This window comes from Papaver somniferum, chromosome 3, assembly GCF_003573695.1.
Source record: "Papaver somniferum cultivar HN1 chromosome 3, ASM357369v1, whole genome shotgun sequence".
Classification (NCBI taxonomy): Eukaryota; Viridiplantae; Streptophyta; class Magnoliopsida; order Ranunculales; family Papaveraceae; genus Papaver; species Papaver somniferum.
Genome location: NC_039360.1, coordinates 116,182,729 through 116,199,122, shown reverse-complemented (window position 1 = coordinate 116,199,122; position 16,394 = coordinate 116,182,729). Strand labels below are relative to the sequence as shown.

At 36.1% G+C, this 16,394-nt stretch overlaps 1 protein-coding gene across 1 annotated transcript; it reads left to right on the top strand.

The window, feature by feature from the left end:
• The first annotated feature begins 8,470 nt into the window (after positions 1–8,470).
• Positions 8,471–15,651, top strand: LOC113361566. Its single transcript, XM_026604772.1, has 5 exons — positions 8,471–9,040; positions 9,169–9,246; positions 9,382–9,481; positions 9,570–9,706; positions 15,183–15,651. Exons 1-5 carry the CDS (start codon positions 8,687–8,689, stop codon positions 15,402–15,404), a joined length of 891 nt encoding a protein of 296 aa, XP_026460557.1. The 5' UTR covers positions 8,471–8,686; the 3' UTR covers positions 15,405–15,651.
• Positions 15,652–16,394: the final 743 nt, after the last annotated feature.

Genomic DNA, 16,394 nt, shown 5'->3' with positions numbered 1-16,394 from the left:
TAGGCCGGATTTGTACAGATTCATCTCTCGAATCTAAAGTATTCCCTTGCAGTATATTGTTTAGGGTTTAAATTCGTTTCTCACCCACACTCCCGAAATTACCAAATCAGCAGAAACTGTTTTTACCCTCATACACCAGCAAAAATGAAACAATTGTTAGTGATTGAGGTTTGCTTTTGAACCCAATACCCCTAGCGTTACCAAAGGACTTTTGACCAAACAACATGGCTGAGATTTTTTCGAGCTTCCCGAGAGCCTTTGTAAATCACACTTGAGGATATCAATCTCATTATCTTTTATAGACGGGGTTCTAGTGAAATTTTCATTAAGCTTATCCAACTCTAGATTTTTCACTTGAAGATGATTCGACCTTTTCCAAGGTTTTCTTCAAACGAAGGTTTTCTCGGTGAATTTCTTCACTTTTGTTTAAGAATTAGAAGATCTCCTTATCTGACTCGAAATCAATGTCAGAATCAAAATCAACAGATATTTGTGCAAATTAAGGGGGATGAATTTTCTGTCTGATTTTCAGAAGTATGCTCATTAGGGTTATCAAGAAAAACTATGACATCATTATTTCTTTGAAGAGAATTTCATTCTTGAAAAGTCGAGTCATCTTGGGTATCTGTATGGTAGTGCCGTTTCCCAGATTGCTTGTTCATTCTTAAGATATTTTTGACTTGTTGTATAATCATAGATATGTTTACTTCATCATGATTGGCAAAACACTCGTCATACCAAGACAATCTTCCCTTCGAAGAAATTACGGTTGATTTGGTAGTGGCTTCAAGTGCACGAGCGCTATCCTTAGCCATACTTTGCTTGTGATCAAATATCTTTAACTTTCCAATGAGGCAATTTCTGGAAAGCGTTGCAAGGTTATTTCCTTCCATGATGGCATGTTTCCTAGATTCGTATCTTGCCGGTAAAAATCAGAAAATTTTCATTACAATGTACTTTTAAAGAATAGTCTTATCTAATGCATTACATGCATTAACAATTTCAGACACTTTGTGATTAAGCTCATCAAACGATTCTTCGTTAGGCATATGAAGATTTTCCTAGTCAGAATTTAGGTTTTGAAGCCTAGCTTCTTTTTACGAGGTATCTCCTTCGAATACGGTTTCTAAGATATCCCAAGCATCTTTTGACTTAGTGCAAAAAGTCACATGGTGCTAATGATCTTGGATTATGGCGTGAATAATAGCATTTAACCCGTCAGAATTATGTTTTACAACATATATCTCGGTTTCACTATATTCTGCTATATCTTTCTCAATAATTGTTCCGTCTCTAACAATTGTTGGAACATTATATCCTTTGACAACAAGTTTCCATGTCTGAAAGTCACGATCTTATAAAAAAGAACGCATAGAAATTTTCCACCATAAGTAATTTATGCCATCAAGGGATGGAGGTATGTTTATCGAGATTGCACTTCTGTCCATATAATCAGATTGCTTCAAACACATACTTATTAGGTCTTTCGTGTGTTTGCCTGATCGGATACCAATTGAAAATTCGAGGTACCAAAATACACCACCAATTTTTTCATAGGCAACTTGTATAGACTAAAACCCAAATACAATTCCGAGAGTTCGAATTATACAATTCCGAGAGTTCGAATTATTGTAAACGAAGACAAGTCCGTGAACGTGATTATACCGTGAGAGTACTTGGACGATTCCAAATATCAATATCCAAGATCTATCAAGTCGTATCCATCAATTATTGATTGATTTTACGTACAACCTATGATGTCTCAATTATATAAATAAACAATATAATGCAGAAAAGAAATAACATAGGCACTAGAAATTTTGTTAATGAGGAAACGGAAATGCAGAAAAACCCCGGGACCTTGTCTTTACTTGAACACCAAACTGTACTAAGCCCCTATAGACTCTAACCTACTATCAAAACTTCGAACTGGAATGTAGTTGAGACCGAATTCACCATCACGGTAATTCAGTTACAGTCGCGCTCCTTACGCCTCTTGAATCTCACAAGACTCTACGCAATTGATTCCCTTAGATGAGTTCCTTTACAGTGTAAGAGTTGATTCAACCTAAGAGAAGACTTTAAACCAATCTGCCTCTCACGGAAAATCCTATATGTGATTTCCCTTCTGATCAGGTTAGATAGGAAATCGTTTGCAGTAGACTAGGTCTAGCAAACCTCATAATTCGGTACTTATGACTCCAGAAGAGCAGCCTAGATTATTATTCACCTCATAAGTAGAACATATTCCTATTTCAACAGAGAATCGTTATAGAGGAATTAACTTATGGAATCACAAAGTCTGAGACGAAGAACTTTGCGATTTATACAAATCTTACCTGATCGGAGTGAGACTCATCAGTAAGTAGCAAGATCGGGATACACGAACTATCAAGATAAATATAGTCAGACTTGGCTTCACGAATCCCTAAGTGAAGTATTTTTAGTCGCCAAACCTAAAAAGGTTTAAAGGAGGGGAGGACTCTAGTTTACAACTAGGACAAACAAGAAGAGTGTCAGGGATTCAAAAATCCCAGTTGTTTGGGTTTTTCCTTTTATAGACTTTCAAGATTGAAGGTTGCTTTAGATTTTAGCCAAGGTAGCTACGAAATCAAGCAATCATTATCCACCGTCAGATGAATCTTCGATTTGAGAACCAGAATGAACCATAATCGAACCTTGTATAATGATTTGTTCATGAAAGGTTAGACGAAACTAGCCAGATAATCTTAACCATTTTCATATAACACTTTTAGACTTTAATCTTGAATCACAACCATAGGTTATAATGTAATCAAATATGTCTAGAGGTGTTTTAGAGAGTAATTCAAATGCTGATTATCTCATAGAAATAATTCTGATGCATCTAAAAATATTCGACTAGGTAAGTACGTGTACTTACTTTCAGTTCATGAGTTATTTTGTCACAGTACGTATACCGGTTATGTGTACCCTTAAGATAAAAACACCTCTGGAACTTTTGGAATCCATACTAGGTATGTGTACCTTTCTAAGTTCACGAGTCAACAAAACTTTTTGGTATCCATATTGGGTATGTGTACCAAAGGTCGTTGTCGAACTATAGCTACGTCGGTGCGTATACTGAGTACGTCGGCTTCGTACCTATAACGCCAATACGTGAACTGGTATGTGTACTGTCCTGTATCTAGATTTACAGTAGTTCGATATCTCTCTAATAATCAATTTGAAATATTCCCGAATAACATCAATGACACATATCACTGTTCCAGGCTATTTTCAAATAATTAACTTGAATCATGATTTAGGTCATAAACAATAAATTGTTCTTAACCAAATTCATCAAGTTTTGAACAAATGTTCTTAAGCTTAGTCATTCATATTTCGAGAATAAATAACAAGATAAACTTGACTCGAAATCTATTGAGCAATATTTTGAAGTCCACTTAGTCTCATAAATAGAAAGGTGAAAACTTGAGTAATAGGTTGGTTCAATCTTCACATACCTTTTGTCGATGAAGTTCTCCAAATGTCTTTAGGTGATCTTCGCCTTCAAACAGTAAAACGAAGTGATGTCTGATATTCAGCTACACATTTCTAATCTTAATCCGAGACTTGACTAAATATAGACTAGAAATCAAGCTATATTTTTTATCAACTAAATTTGACAACAAGCTTGATATAACAACACTTGTGAGTTCGACCGAGCAATGCTCTAACATTTCCTACTGAGACTCTTGATAAGATAGATAGACTACAAAGAGACTTTTGGTGAAATAAGTCTGACCCTAAAAAGCAGGTTTATACTAAAGTGTGGAAGTTTATGTGCATTCCTAAGGCACAAGGAGGTTTGGGCATCAGAAATACAATAATGTCTAATATATCCTTGCTCACTATGCTAGCCTGGAGAGTTGTTTCTAGCCCATCTGCTCTATGAGTAAAGATATTAAAATCCAAAAACTTTAGAAACTCAGATCATATTATTAGTCCAAATAGCTCTAAGATTTCTTGGATTTGGTCTGGCATCAGGACAGGTTTGGAGATACTTAAACCAAAATGCATTTGGGACTTGTCACTTAATTTAACTTTCGATATTTTGATAGAGAAATGGATATATGACATAGATTTTCCTATTCACCATGTAATTATTAAAAAGCTGAAACTCCTATTAAGATTGCTGAAAATTAATCTCGGTTAATGGGGATTGAAATAGAGATTTGCTTGAGTATTATTTTTCTCCTGATATTGTTGGTAAGATTCTAAGTCTTCCAGTTCCTAATGCAAAGTTTGATAAACTCAGATGAATCCACTCTTAAGATGGCATACCTTCTGTTAAGTTTGTTACGGAGTTTTAACATCTGATCTAGGTTATAGGATCCGATATGGAAGAAAATATGAAAAATGCAGATCCAACCTAGAATTCAATTGTTCGTTTGGAAACTCTATTATGATGATCTCCCCTTAAATAATAGATTTGCTAGGATTACACGTAAAGTTTCACCCCTTTGTTATCTTTGTATTAATGCTCGGGATGAAGATCTTCTTCACTTGTTTATGTCTTGTCCCTTTTCACCCTTTCTTTTCTGTCGGCATTGAAAGAACTAAAAGTCGGCAATGAAACCTTACAGCTGGCATTGCCATGAATACAAATCAGTGTTGATAATTTAATATCGATAAATGCTGACAGTGGTGAATTTCAATCCAAAAAAATAGATCCATAGTCAACATTAACATGATTTTTCTGAGGTTTAACATATATTTTACCAAACGTTCGACTATTTTTTTTAAACAGCACAGCACCACACAATAAAAAAACGCTTTTGTTAAAAGCACGTCGATACCAAACTAAGCCGTAATTGAGTCTACCAAAAGCATGGCACAACTCGAACAAAGCGCATACCCTAGGGCATGATCTTCAGACTTGTACTAGTCTTGCTTTAGCTCAGCCTTTAACCGGCGATCGCAAGGGGGCCATTAATTTAGAGCTTGCTTTTGGTAGACTCAATTACGGATTAGTTTGGTATCGCCGTGCTTTTAACAAAAGCGCATACCCTAGGACTAGTTAGTAAGTTCGCGAATCATTCGCGAATTTTTCCGTATAACGAATTTTACCGTCTTATTCGCGTACGTTTGCAACTCCGAACCCAAGTCGCGTATTATGTGGCATTCCCGGATTATTCGCGAATCGTTCACGAATTTTACGTATCCCGAATATACATCCGCTTAATTCGCCATAAATTCTTTAGCTTTTACTTTTCAAAGGCTCCACTTTTTGGGCTTTACTGCCTCCCGAGCATACAAGGTTGAATATTAGACGTGTTGTAATTTTTATGAAACAAAAACGACTGAAGAGATTTGAAGGTGAGAGAGATCTCAAACTCACTAACCAAGCATCTAAACCACCATACGACGTCCTCTTGGATAACTAATGTTGTATATATTATTAATATCATCATATTAAGTTTATTTTTTCTTTAAATAACTCACACATATGCATAAAAATTGGTCTATGACCTTATAAATACAAATTATTTGTTATATACAAATACCGAATTTTCAGAGCCGAACTCACATTTATAAATCGAATTATACACGTACGTATGCCGTTCCGAATTACTGATGAATCACGTCCCGTTGACCGAATTTTGGACCGATTCTGAATTTTACAAAACCGTATAATACTCGTACATTTGTCGTTCCGTACGTTTGCCGAATCCCGAATTACTAACTAGGATCTCGAGTTTGGTACCCAAATAGACCTAACTGTACTAGGGAGTAACCAGAAGTCAAGGGCAGACCATAGACAAAGTAAACGTGGATACCCCTTAATGAGAGAATGATGGAAGTCCACACAACAAGATTTTCGTTATATGGGACAGTAAATCCAAAAACAAACTGTCATTATATAATTTGTCAATTTGTCAATGGTAGTTTCGGTAACCTAACCACAAATGTAACATGATGTGAACCCTAACCCTAAGAGCTAAAATCATATGGTGGCTATAAACACAACAGCCAGCCGCTTATTTTTTCTCTGCCTACTATTCTCTCTCTCTCTCCATCTATCTACTCTCTAGGGCAAAATGATCTAATGTAGTCATCATTTACACTTTTGTTTGTCATCATTCTCTTATTTACTTGATTTGGTAGTCATTAGATTGGACCAACCAATCAGTAGATATAATTCGTTAATTTCTTTTTGTTTGTGATATTTCTTAGTGATGATCAAAACTTAAGATGACGAGTCCGATATTTATATTGTGACGACTAATCGAGGCATTTGTCTGATGAGGAATTTCTATCTTCTTTTTTGTTTCAATCAGATTTGGTCCAGATTTATTAAATGTGATTTTGATTTCGTTTCAATCTTCTCTCGTTTATTCCTCGGAATTTTGTGTTTGTATTGTCTGTCTGGGTGATGGAAAAGTTTAAATGTGGCGATGATAATAACCAATAAACTCTTTAAAAGAATGAGGTGGTAAATAATCTACCGTTGATTGCATCTCAAGCACTTTTGAGCTACATTTTCTCTTGTTTCTATCTCTCTATCGATCTGTTATTGTTTTGCAATTTTTTGGTTTTTTTTCCTGATGTTTTTAGTTTCCTGGTTGCCTCTCATTGATCATCATCATATTATACGGTGGTTATCTCATTAGAGCTTTGAGTTTTGTCTGGGGTGTTGCTTTGGTGGTCCTCAGCTCTCTCATGAGTTCACACTTCTCCAACACCCAGGGAAGTCAGGATTCGGGGTCAGTATGATTAAAGAGAAAAAAAAGGAAACCAATACATCTCATGATTGAGAAAGAAAAGCAAATAAATTACAAAAGAGAAATTGTTTAGTAAGTCAGATTTTTTTGTATCTATTTCGTTATTTGATTTCACATAATCAGCCTTTAAAATGTGGATGGTTGTAGGAGCAAAAATAAACACGCATAAACTTTTGTTGCGAGAAAATCAAATGAGTCTGGACAAAAGATAAATAAAAGTCTCTGATTTGGAATTGGTTAACAATTAATTCCAGTAGTTAAAGCTTTGCCTAGGTTTTTGAAGTTGATGAACTTAAAAAGTTTATGTATAATGGACATCTGACAATGATTACGGGTCAAAATACAACCTGTTGCACGAGTTATAAGAGCTAAAACTTGGACGCAGTAGAGTTCAAGTTTGACTTGTTTCATTACGAGAATACGAGTTGTTTAAAACCATGCATTACGGCTTTTTTTTTTAAGAAAAAAATCAGGAATTAAACTCGGAAATTACAGAACACAACATGATAAGGCAAATTACAAAGAACTGACTGCGGACTAATCTCGAACAGGACCAAACGACGGATCTCTAGTAATAGAATCCAGTTGACAGAATCACAGGTAACAATATCACATATAACCAGTAGTCGTAATAGTAACGCCCGCTTTCATCCGGGTGAGCTTGGATCGATGAAGCATGATCCACAGCTCGAGATTTTTTTTTTAAACCCTTCTGAAGAACACAATTAAAAGATGGCTGAACTGAAACTATCCCGTCAGAAAACAATGAACTCGCCGGATAAATCGTCGGAACTCCTGTATCTGCCAGAAAATTTCATCACCATACTTGGAACTGATGTCAAACAGATCGTGACCCAAACATAAAAAACCCATTACACAAAAGATTTCAAGATCCATAACAAAAAGTAGGACAGCAGATCATCTAAAACTAATCCTAATAGCCGGATAAAAACTTGTAGAATAGATGGCCGGAGACGATCTACCATGCATTACAGCTGACAGACATGATTTTGAAGTTTCGAAATTTAGACAGAAAAAGCCCCTACATCTCATTGAAATCGTCATTGAGAGGTTGAAATGTAGGACACGGTTACAGCTATTGTGGGGAAAACAAACAAAAGCTACCAGGAAATTGCACCAATTCCTTGGCCACCACTGCTTCTTGATTTGATTAGTTGAGTTCATCTCTTCCAAGTTCCAAGGTAGTGCAATTTTGGGACTTCGAAAATACATATACATGAAAGGGGAACGTCAAAATTGACAGCTAACCCTCTAGACTTGGCTTTGCCGTCCAATTCTTCCACAAACCTGGCGCCTGCGCTGACTTCAACTACGTCACAAGACTACAATTTCTGCTGGCTTCCTCTGCACGAACCGCGTCATACACAAAATTTTGACGGTCCAATGTCAACTCTAATACTAGTGGAAAAAAGGAACATGCTACATTATGCTAAATATCATCAAAGCTCTCTTCCAAGTTCCAATCATGAAAAAGTGTTCTCACCGGACACGTGTTCGGCTGTAGTAACTACAGGACCCATGTTGCGAACGCAAAGTAAAACTATAGCTCATGCAGAGGGTTTGATATTTCTTGATTTTTCTCTTGTACCGCCACAGTTGGCGTTTTCTCTGTTCAACACCAAACCCTCTTGCTGTTTCCTACTTTCACATATCGACAAACCTCCTCAGTTGCTTCATTGCTTCGTCTTGTAATAATATCCGTCCAGAATAATCGCATCTTCTTCTATGAGTAATTGCATAGATATTCTTCTGCCTTTACTACATATAAATAGAACACATGACCCTATAATAACAAGTTAACAACCATAAAACAACAGCTAGGTAGCAGCAAGACCCGTTCACAAGACTAATCAAATCAAACTTCAATATTCAACAACATCAACGACATAAGAATCAAATTAGAATTACCAGTATTAACAATGGCAATCACAGGTAGATTGCTACATGTATCAAGACCACTGAGATTCACTGCACCTTCTAATTCTCTCAATTCTAATTCTTCTTCATCGGTTAGGAGCTTAAGCAATGGAGGTGGGGCCAAAAAAGAAAAGGGAATTACGTTAAATGAAGATATGAAGTCTAGATCAACAGTGGTGAAAGCAGTAGTTGCATCAGAAAAGACTCTTGTATCAACAGAACCACAAACAAAGAGCAATAATATACAAGATTTGGTTTCCCTCGCAGCAGCTGTTACAGATGTTGTTAGAAGGATATCTAGATTTTCAGTGCGCCGAAAATCCTGGAAAGAACGGGTTCAAATGATGGTAGAAAAGGTTGGTATACTTCATTCACTGAAATCTTCTTGAATTTTGTGTGTCTAGTTCTTTTTACTAAATACATAATTTGCATTATCGTATAAATGGTCAAGGTACTGATTAGTGTACGTTAATTTCTCATGCAGGGTATAGTTGATTGTCGATTCTTTACATTGTTCGCGGTTACAGGTTCCTTATTAGGCTCAGTATTATGCTTCATTGAGGTAACTACATCATTAGACCATGTTAATATAAAGAACTATATGATTTGTTCCTTTTCTTCTCGTTTTCAAACTTAAAACAACATCATTAGACCATGTTAATAATATTGCGATTTCGTTTTGAAAATTTCAATGCAGGGTGCTTTTTTTATTCTAGAGTCATACATTGAATACTTTAAAGCCATATCAGAAAAATCAGATCAAGGGCATGTTATGCATTTGCTAATTGAAGCTATTGGTATGTCCACTTGATTCCTTTTGTCGAATTACTTTTTATCTTTTTCCATGTTTTCCATCACTGAGAATGAGTTTATCTTTCTTGGCAGATATGTTTCTTCTAGGAAGTGCCCTACTTATTTTTGGGATGGGATTATATGTTATGTTTGTGGGATCAAGGACTATGAACAAAGAAAAAGGGGTTTTGATTTCCGGGTCTAACTTATTCGGGCTCTTCCATCGCAAGGTAAACCTGTTCATACTTACCCTATGGTCTCAGCATATCACTTTTATCAATCTGCATGTAATCTAATGTAACTTTGCTTAACTTAAGTGAACAATTAAAGCCCATAACTCTGCTTAATACTTCTAAATAACAACTTGTGAAAACTACATGGAGACCCATTCTACAGATTTTCTACACCGTGAAATCTACGGGCGGAAAAGTTCACGCGCGCACTCAATTTTCCTGAGAAAATTTCTCCCAAACCCACAATTTATAGAATTTGGTTTCTTCGTATCTTTTCTTCTTCTTCTTCTTCACGGGAATTACTTCTTCAATTATTTTTCTTTTCTTCCTCCCAACTGTGACTTACGATCAATAATATTGATAGACAGTATAATCACATGAAGATTGGAAACAATAGATGAATGAAATCGAAAGTTAGGGTTTGAGGTGATGTTTAATGGCAACTGCAAGATGAAACTTAGCCTATATAAAGACAACTCTCTTTATTGATGTTTAGAAAATCTCTCAAGACTAAACACAAGCTCTAATCTTGCTCATATGATCAACCACAACTTTGGTGATCATATATATATAGAACTATGAATTCCTTTTCCTAGTCCTATTACCTTATTAAATGTCTTTCCTTTTCTTAGAACTAGATGACTTCTAATTCCCTTAGGATCACATCAATTTCCTAATCTTGTCCTAACCAACTTGTTAGTGACTTCTATGTTGAAGTTTAACCAACATTCTCCCCGTTAAGCTTCAACCTTACCCGTGACATATCTTGTACTCCAATCAGTTGTCTCATTTCTTCAAACTTGATCCGAGCTAATGCCTTTGTCAATATATCTGCTTTCTGCTCAGTTCCTGGTAAGTGTTCAACGTTAATGACCTCCTTCTCGATGCATTCTCGTATGAAATGATACCTTTTGTGAATGTGTTTCGTCTTCCCATGAAACACTGGATTTTTAGTGAGTGCAATTGCAGACTTATTATCAATCTTGATGAGAACTTTTTCAGGTTCTCTTCCTTTGATTTCACCCAACAGTTCTTGAAGCCATATTGATTGTTTGGCTGCTTCTGTTGCAGCCATAAACTCAGCTTCACAGGATGAGAGGGCTACAATGTCTTGCTTCTGTGAACACCATGTAATAGGTGCTTCTCCTAGATAAAATATATGACCAGTTGTACCTTTTCCATCATCTTGGTCAATATTATGACTGTTGTCACTATACCCAACAATTCCTTTTGATCCTCCTCGACCATACTTCAATCCATAGCTGATTGTTCCTCTTAGATATCTCAATATTTGCTTTATTACATCACCATGAGACTTGCGTGGACTCTGCATATAACGGCTTGCTACTCCCACAGAGAAAGCCAAGTCTGGTCTTGTGTGTAATAAGTATCTAAGGCATCCAACATTTCTTCTATAACTCGTTGGATCAATCTCAGCTTCTTCTTGTGCCTTTGAAACTTTAAGTCCAAACTCCATTGGTATCTTAGTTGGATTACAAGTTTCAAGTCCTGCTTCTTTCAGAATTCTCCTTGCATAAGCTTCTTGTTTAATCTGAATCCCATCTACTCCTTGATGGACTTCTATGCCAATGTAATAAGTGAGTTTTCCGAGGTCTGACATCTCAAAATTTGATGACATTTCTCTCTTGAACTCATTGTTCACCTTAAGGGATTTGCTAGTCAAAAATAGATCATCTACATAGACTGCAATCACAAGAAGCGTTCCCTTTTCTTCTCTTCTGTATACTGATGTTTCTTTAGAGCACTTAACAAATCTGATTTCTCTTAAGATTTGATCTAACTTTGTATTCCAGGCTCGAGGAGCTTGTCTTAGACCATATAGAGATTTTGATAACTTATAAACCTTATGCTCTTGTCCTTTTACTTCAAAACCTTCTGGTTGTTCAACATACGCATCTTCTCGCAATTCACCATGTAAGAATGCTGTCTTAACGTCTAAGTGGTGAATTTCCCATGAGTTTGATGCAGCTTCTGCTATTAAGAGACGAATTGTCTCTAGTCTAGCAACTGGTACGAAAACTTCATCAAAGTCTATGCCTGATTATTGAACGTATCCCTTAGGTACAAGTCTTTCCTTGTATTTGTTAATAGTTCCATCAACATTTCTTTTAACCTTGAAGATCCACTTAAGACCAATCACTTTTACCCCACCTGGCTTATCAACTAGAAACCAAGTCTTGTTTCTGTTGATTGAAATAATTTCTTCTCTACATGTTTGTGTCCATTTAGTCGAGACCTTTGCTTCCTGAAAATTCCTTGGTTCATCATTAACAGAAAGTAGCATAATCTCACACTCTTCTGCAGCTTGAAGAACATAATCCTCCAGATATTGTGGCTTTTGTATCTGTCTTGTTGATTTTCGCAGTGGAATGGGTTGATTATTTCATCGATTTCCTCTTCTTCTTCTTCTTCTTCTTTTTCTTCTTCTTCTTCTTCTTCTTATTCTTCTTCTTCTACTTCTTCGTTATTCTCAGTGTTTTCATTATTCTCTTCTTCTTCTTGATTAACATCATTGTTTCCATTGGTATTGATGATTATGGGTCCTTCGCCTTCATCAATTACTTGACCCCATCTCATGTGAAACATTCCTGGATCCCTACTTGGTCCATCATTAGTTTCTAAGGTTCTGAAACTTATGTGTCCTAACCTTGCGTGCCACTTCCATGTCTTATCTTCCAGTCTCATATTCAGACACAATGGCCTTCCAATCATGAGACTTATCTTGTAGAGTCTATTCTGTGAGAGTGACACTCTAACTAAAAGTCTTCCACTTGGGTCATGAACTGTTAGATAATCTTTTCGCATTCTAACATCACATCCAACTTCTGTAGCTTGTCCTAAACTTAGAATGTTGCTTTGTAAGTTTGGGATGAAGTAGATGTTTGTGACAAGCTTATGTTCTCCGGTCTTGCTCTGAAATAGAATTGATCATTTCCCTTCAATTTCTACAGAAGATCCATCCCCAAACTTCACTTGTCCTTTGATTTTCTCATTGAGTTCAGAAAAGTAGTGTCTCTTACCAGTCATGTGATTGCTGGCTCCATTATCTAAATACCAGATTCCTTCTTCTCCATCCTTTGATTCGTAGTTCTTTGGTATTAGTTTCCCTTCATTTAAGAATACAACTTCGTGCATGAAAAGAGTTGTATCTGCTTCCCTTGTTTCATTCTTGTTTGCTTCTTCCATCTTTTGTATTCTTTCAGGGCATACAGAGGAGAAGTGTCCTGGTTTATCACATCTGTAACAATAATGTTTGATTTATCCTTCTTTTCTTTCCCTTGGTTTTGATCATTCTGACTTGTTGTTCTATCTTGTGAGTTAAACCTTCCTCCCCTTCCTCGGCCTCTGTTTCCTCTACCACCTCTTCCACGACCTCTTCCTCTTGTCGCAGAGTGTTGTTGGTAAGAGTTTGTGTACAAGAGTTTTCCTTGAGTTTCTCCATTGTTTTCTTCATCAAGGATTCTTTCTTCATATGCTTTCAATCTTCTAATTATATCTTCATAGCTAGTCTTCTTTAAATCTAAGACTTGTTCGAGAGAAGCTATGATATGAATATACTTGGATCTTGGTAAACTATTGAGAAACTTCTTTACCAGTTTATCTTCATCAATGGATTGTCCAAGTGATGTAGCTTTTGAGGCTATCTCTGATAGCTTTCCTGCAAAGCTATCAATAGTATCAATGTCTTTCATCTTCACTCTTTCAAATTCAGACATTAAGGTTTGCAGACGGGCTTCTTTAACTTGATCAGCTCCGAGATTACGTGCCTTTATTGCATCCCAAATTTTCTTTGAAGTTTCCTGCTCACTAACTTGTAGAACAAGACATTCTGGTATTGCTTGAAAGAGTAATCCAATGGCAACATTGTTTTTGTCTAGGTCCAATGTACCAGGATCAATTGTTTCCCAAACTTTGTAGATTTTCATCAGTACCTTCATTCTCATGGCCTATACTGTGTAGTTTGTGGCGTTGAGGATTGGAACTTGTATTGATGGTGGCGTGAACTGTTTTGCACCCACAATGGTGGTTTCGTTTTCCATGGATCAGAAACTAGCTCTGACACCAATTAATGGCAACTGCAAGATGAAACTTAGCTTATATAAAGACAACTCTCTTTATTGATGTTTAGAAAATCTCTCAAAACTAAACACAAGCTCTAATCTTGCTCATATGATCAACCACAACTTTGGTGATCATATATATATAGAACTATGAATTCCTTTTCCTAGTCCTATTACCTTATTAAATGTCTTTCCTTTTCTTAGAACTAGATGACTTCTAATTCCCTTAGGATTACATCAATTTCCTAATCTTGTCCTAACCAGCTTGTTAGTGACTTCTATGTTGAAGTTTAACCAACAATGTTATGAGATGAATCGAGATCTTGTTGTTTGTTATTTCCGAAAGATGTATGAATGGTTTTTTTTTAATTAGGTATTATGATTGAGAAGATGGATCTGAGATGTGTTCTGAGATGGAGATAGGGTTTTGTAATTGTTTCAATCAAGTAGCATAGGAAGAAAAGTTAATTTGAGATTTAGAAAATACAGGGAATAAAAATAAAGCTTATTTGAGCTTGGATGATGAACAACGAAGAAGAAGAAGAAGAAGAAGAAGAAGAAGATGTTGTTATGAGTGCATAACATGTCATGCAGTCAAAAAATGGATGCGTAACACATTAGCCGGCATCTTTGTTATTTTGTGTGAAATTGAAAATTGATGCATAATGCATCATGCAGTCAAGAAAACGGATGCATAACCTGATGTGCATCCAAAATACGGCTGCATAATGCATTATGCATCGAGAAAATTGTTGCATAATCTTTTATGCATCGAGAAAATGGATGCATAACCTGATATGCATCCTTAAATATGGTTGCATAACCAATTATGCATCAATTTTTTTATGTACGAACTAAAATCAACCAAAACAATGGCTACATAACTCGTTATAGATGCATAACTTTGTTATGCAGTCGAGAAAATGGATGCATAATTCTTTATGCGTCTGCATAATGTGTTATGCATCTGTTTTGGAGGATGCATAATGAATATGTAGTCAGTTTTCGAAAATTTTCCTTAAAACGATGATCACCTCCGACTTTTTCGTGAAAAACAAAAATTTGATATTGTTGTTTGTACTCTTTGTGTAGCTCTCTTAAAAATATTTCCAACGATATAAAATTTGTAAAATTCCAAGGCGTGGATTTTTAGATATGTTATATCCAAGTTACGTTGCCTATTATACTCCTGAAAAATTAGGCTGCATAACGAGTTATGCCTGAAAAAATAGTATGCATAACGAGTTATGCATTGATTCTTAATAATTTCGGACTATTTTGGGTGTCACGGGATCTAAAATTAATTGTGGGTCTGACAATAAAAATTTAATTTTTTTGGGTCTGCGCCTAATTTTCCTTGACAACTTTCGTTCTTTTTTTTTTGTTTACAGGGTCTACCAGCATGTATTGGAATGCAGTCGGTATCACAAGCCAAGTCAAAAATTGGGCACGCAATATTGATGATACTTCAAGTTGGAGTTCTGGACAAGTTCAAGAATGTACCTTTGGTTACCGGAGTTGATCTTGCCTGCTTTGCCGTAGCCATATTAGTTTCCTCAGCTTGTGTCTTCCTTTTGTCGAAACTCTCCTTAGATCAGCAAACAGCAAGTTGAAGATAACCAACATATATTTAGTAATTTTTACCGAGTACGTACAGAGCCAAAGGAAATCTAGTCCATTATTCTTTTAATCATTTGTCACAAACTGTACATGTCCTAGGTACATATTAATTTCTTACAGATGGGGAGTCTGGTGAACGAAATTATCTTAGGATCAAATATGTAATTCTATGTAGATATAAATGTATAAAAATTGAAAGAAAAAAAATTGCTAGCTGCTCTTCATGTCGATCAATCTCAATGCATGTAACGCTAGCTCTTCATGCTAATCTGACAATGATTTGTAAAAACAGAAAATAAAATCTATCACTTAAAGTGAACAATTTTACGCTTTTGGCTTGTGACACAAAAAGGCGGTAATGAAATGTGTGACTGATCAGTTTTGTTCTTGAGATTTATCGTCTGATTTACCAAGTGGAACCCTTTAAACCCATGCTTAGAATATAACAAATAAAAACCAACAGCACATTGTTGTCTTCAACCACATACTTAATGCAGAACGAATTGTAGTTATACTGATTTCTTGTCAGATAAAAATCAAGGGATGGAAGTTCGAATTGTAAGCGTGTGTGGACCTGCTTGTGCTACAATCTATGGTTTACATTTAGCTTATCGGCAGGCACACTTTTGACAGGATATTTTAGTCGTAACGTAGGGCTTGTGTAGCAGGAATATACTAAAGAGCCGGCAGATTCCCTTTTCTCAAGAAAAAGTTAATGGCGGTTAAATACGGGCAAGTCAGCTTGTTCACCGTATCAGCCTATCTGGAATACAATTGTTCTGTCGCACCTGATGTAATCTCCTTCCTTACAGATTTCCGTCATTTTGTGAATCAAGTGACCAAAAGGAGAGTCCGTACATTCAAGGTAGTGCCGTATTGGTCTAGTAGTAGACAATAAACAGATATCTCACCCAACAAAATATTATATTTTAACTAAGTGTGAAATGTCTAAGCATCCAGCGGCCCATCAGCGGCCCATTAGC

Bases quoted from the DNA above. Each gene is read 5' to 3' on its own strand.
- LOC113361566 (XM_026604772.1), top strand. From the start codon at position 8,687: ATGGCAATCACAGGTAGATTGCTACATGTATCAAGACCACTGAGATTC. The intron at 9,482-9,569 runs GTATGTCCACTT...CTTTCTTGGCAG, and splicing joins TTTGCTAATTGAAGCTATTG to ATATGTTTCTTCTAGGAAGT. The intron at 9,707-15,182 runs GTAAACCTGTTC...TTTTGTTTACAG, and splicing joins TCGGGCTCTTCCATCGCAAG to GGTCTACCAGCATGTATTGG.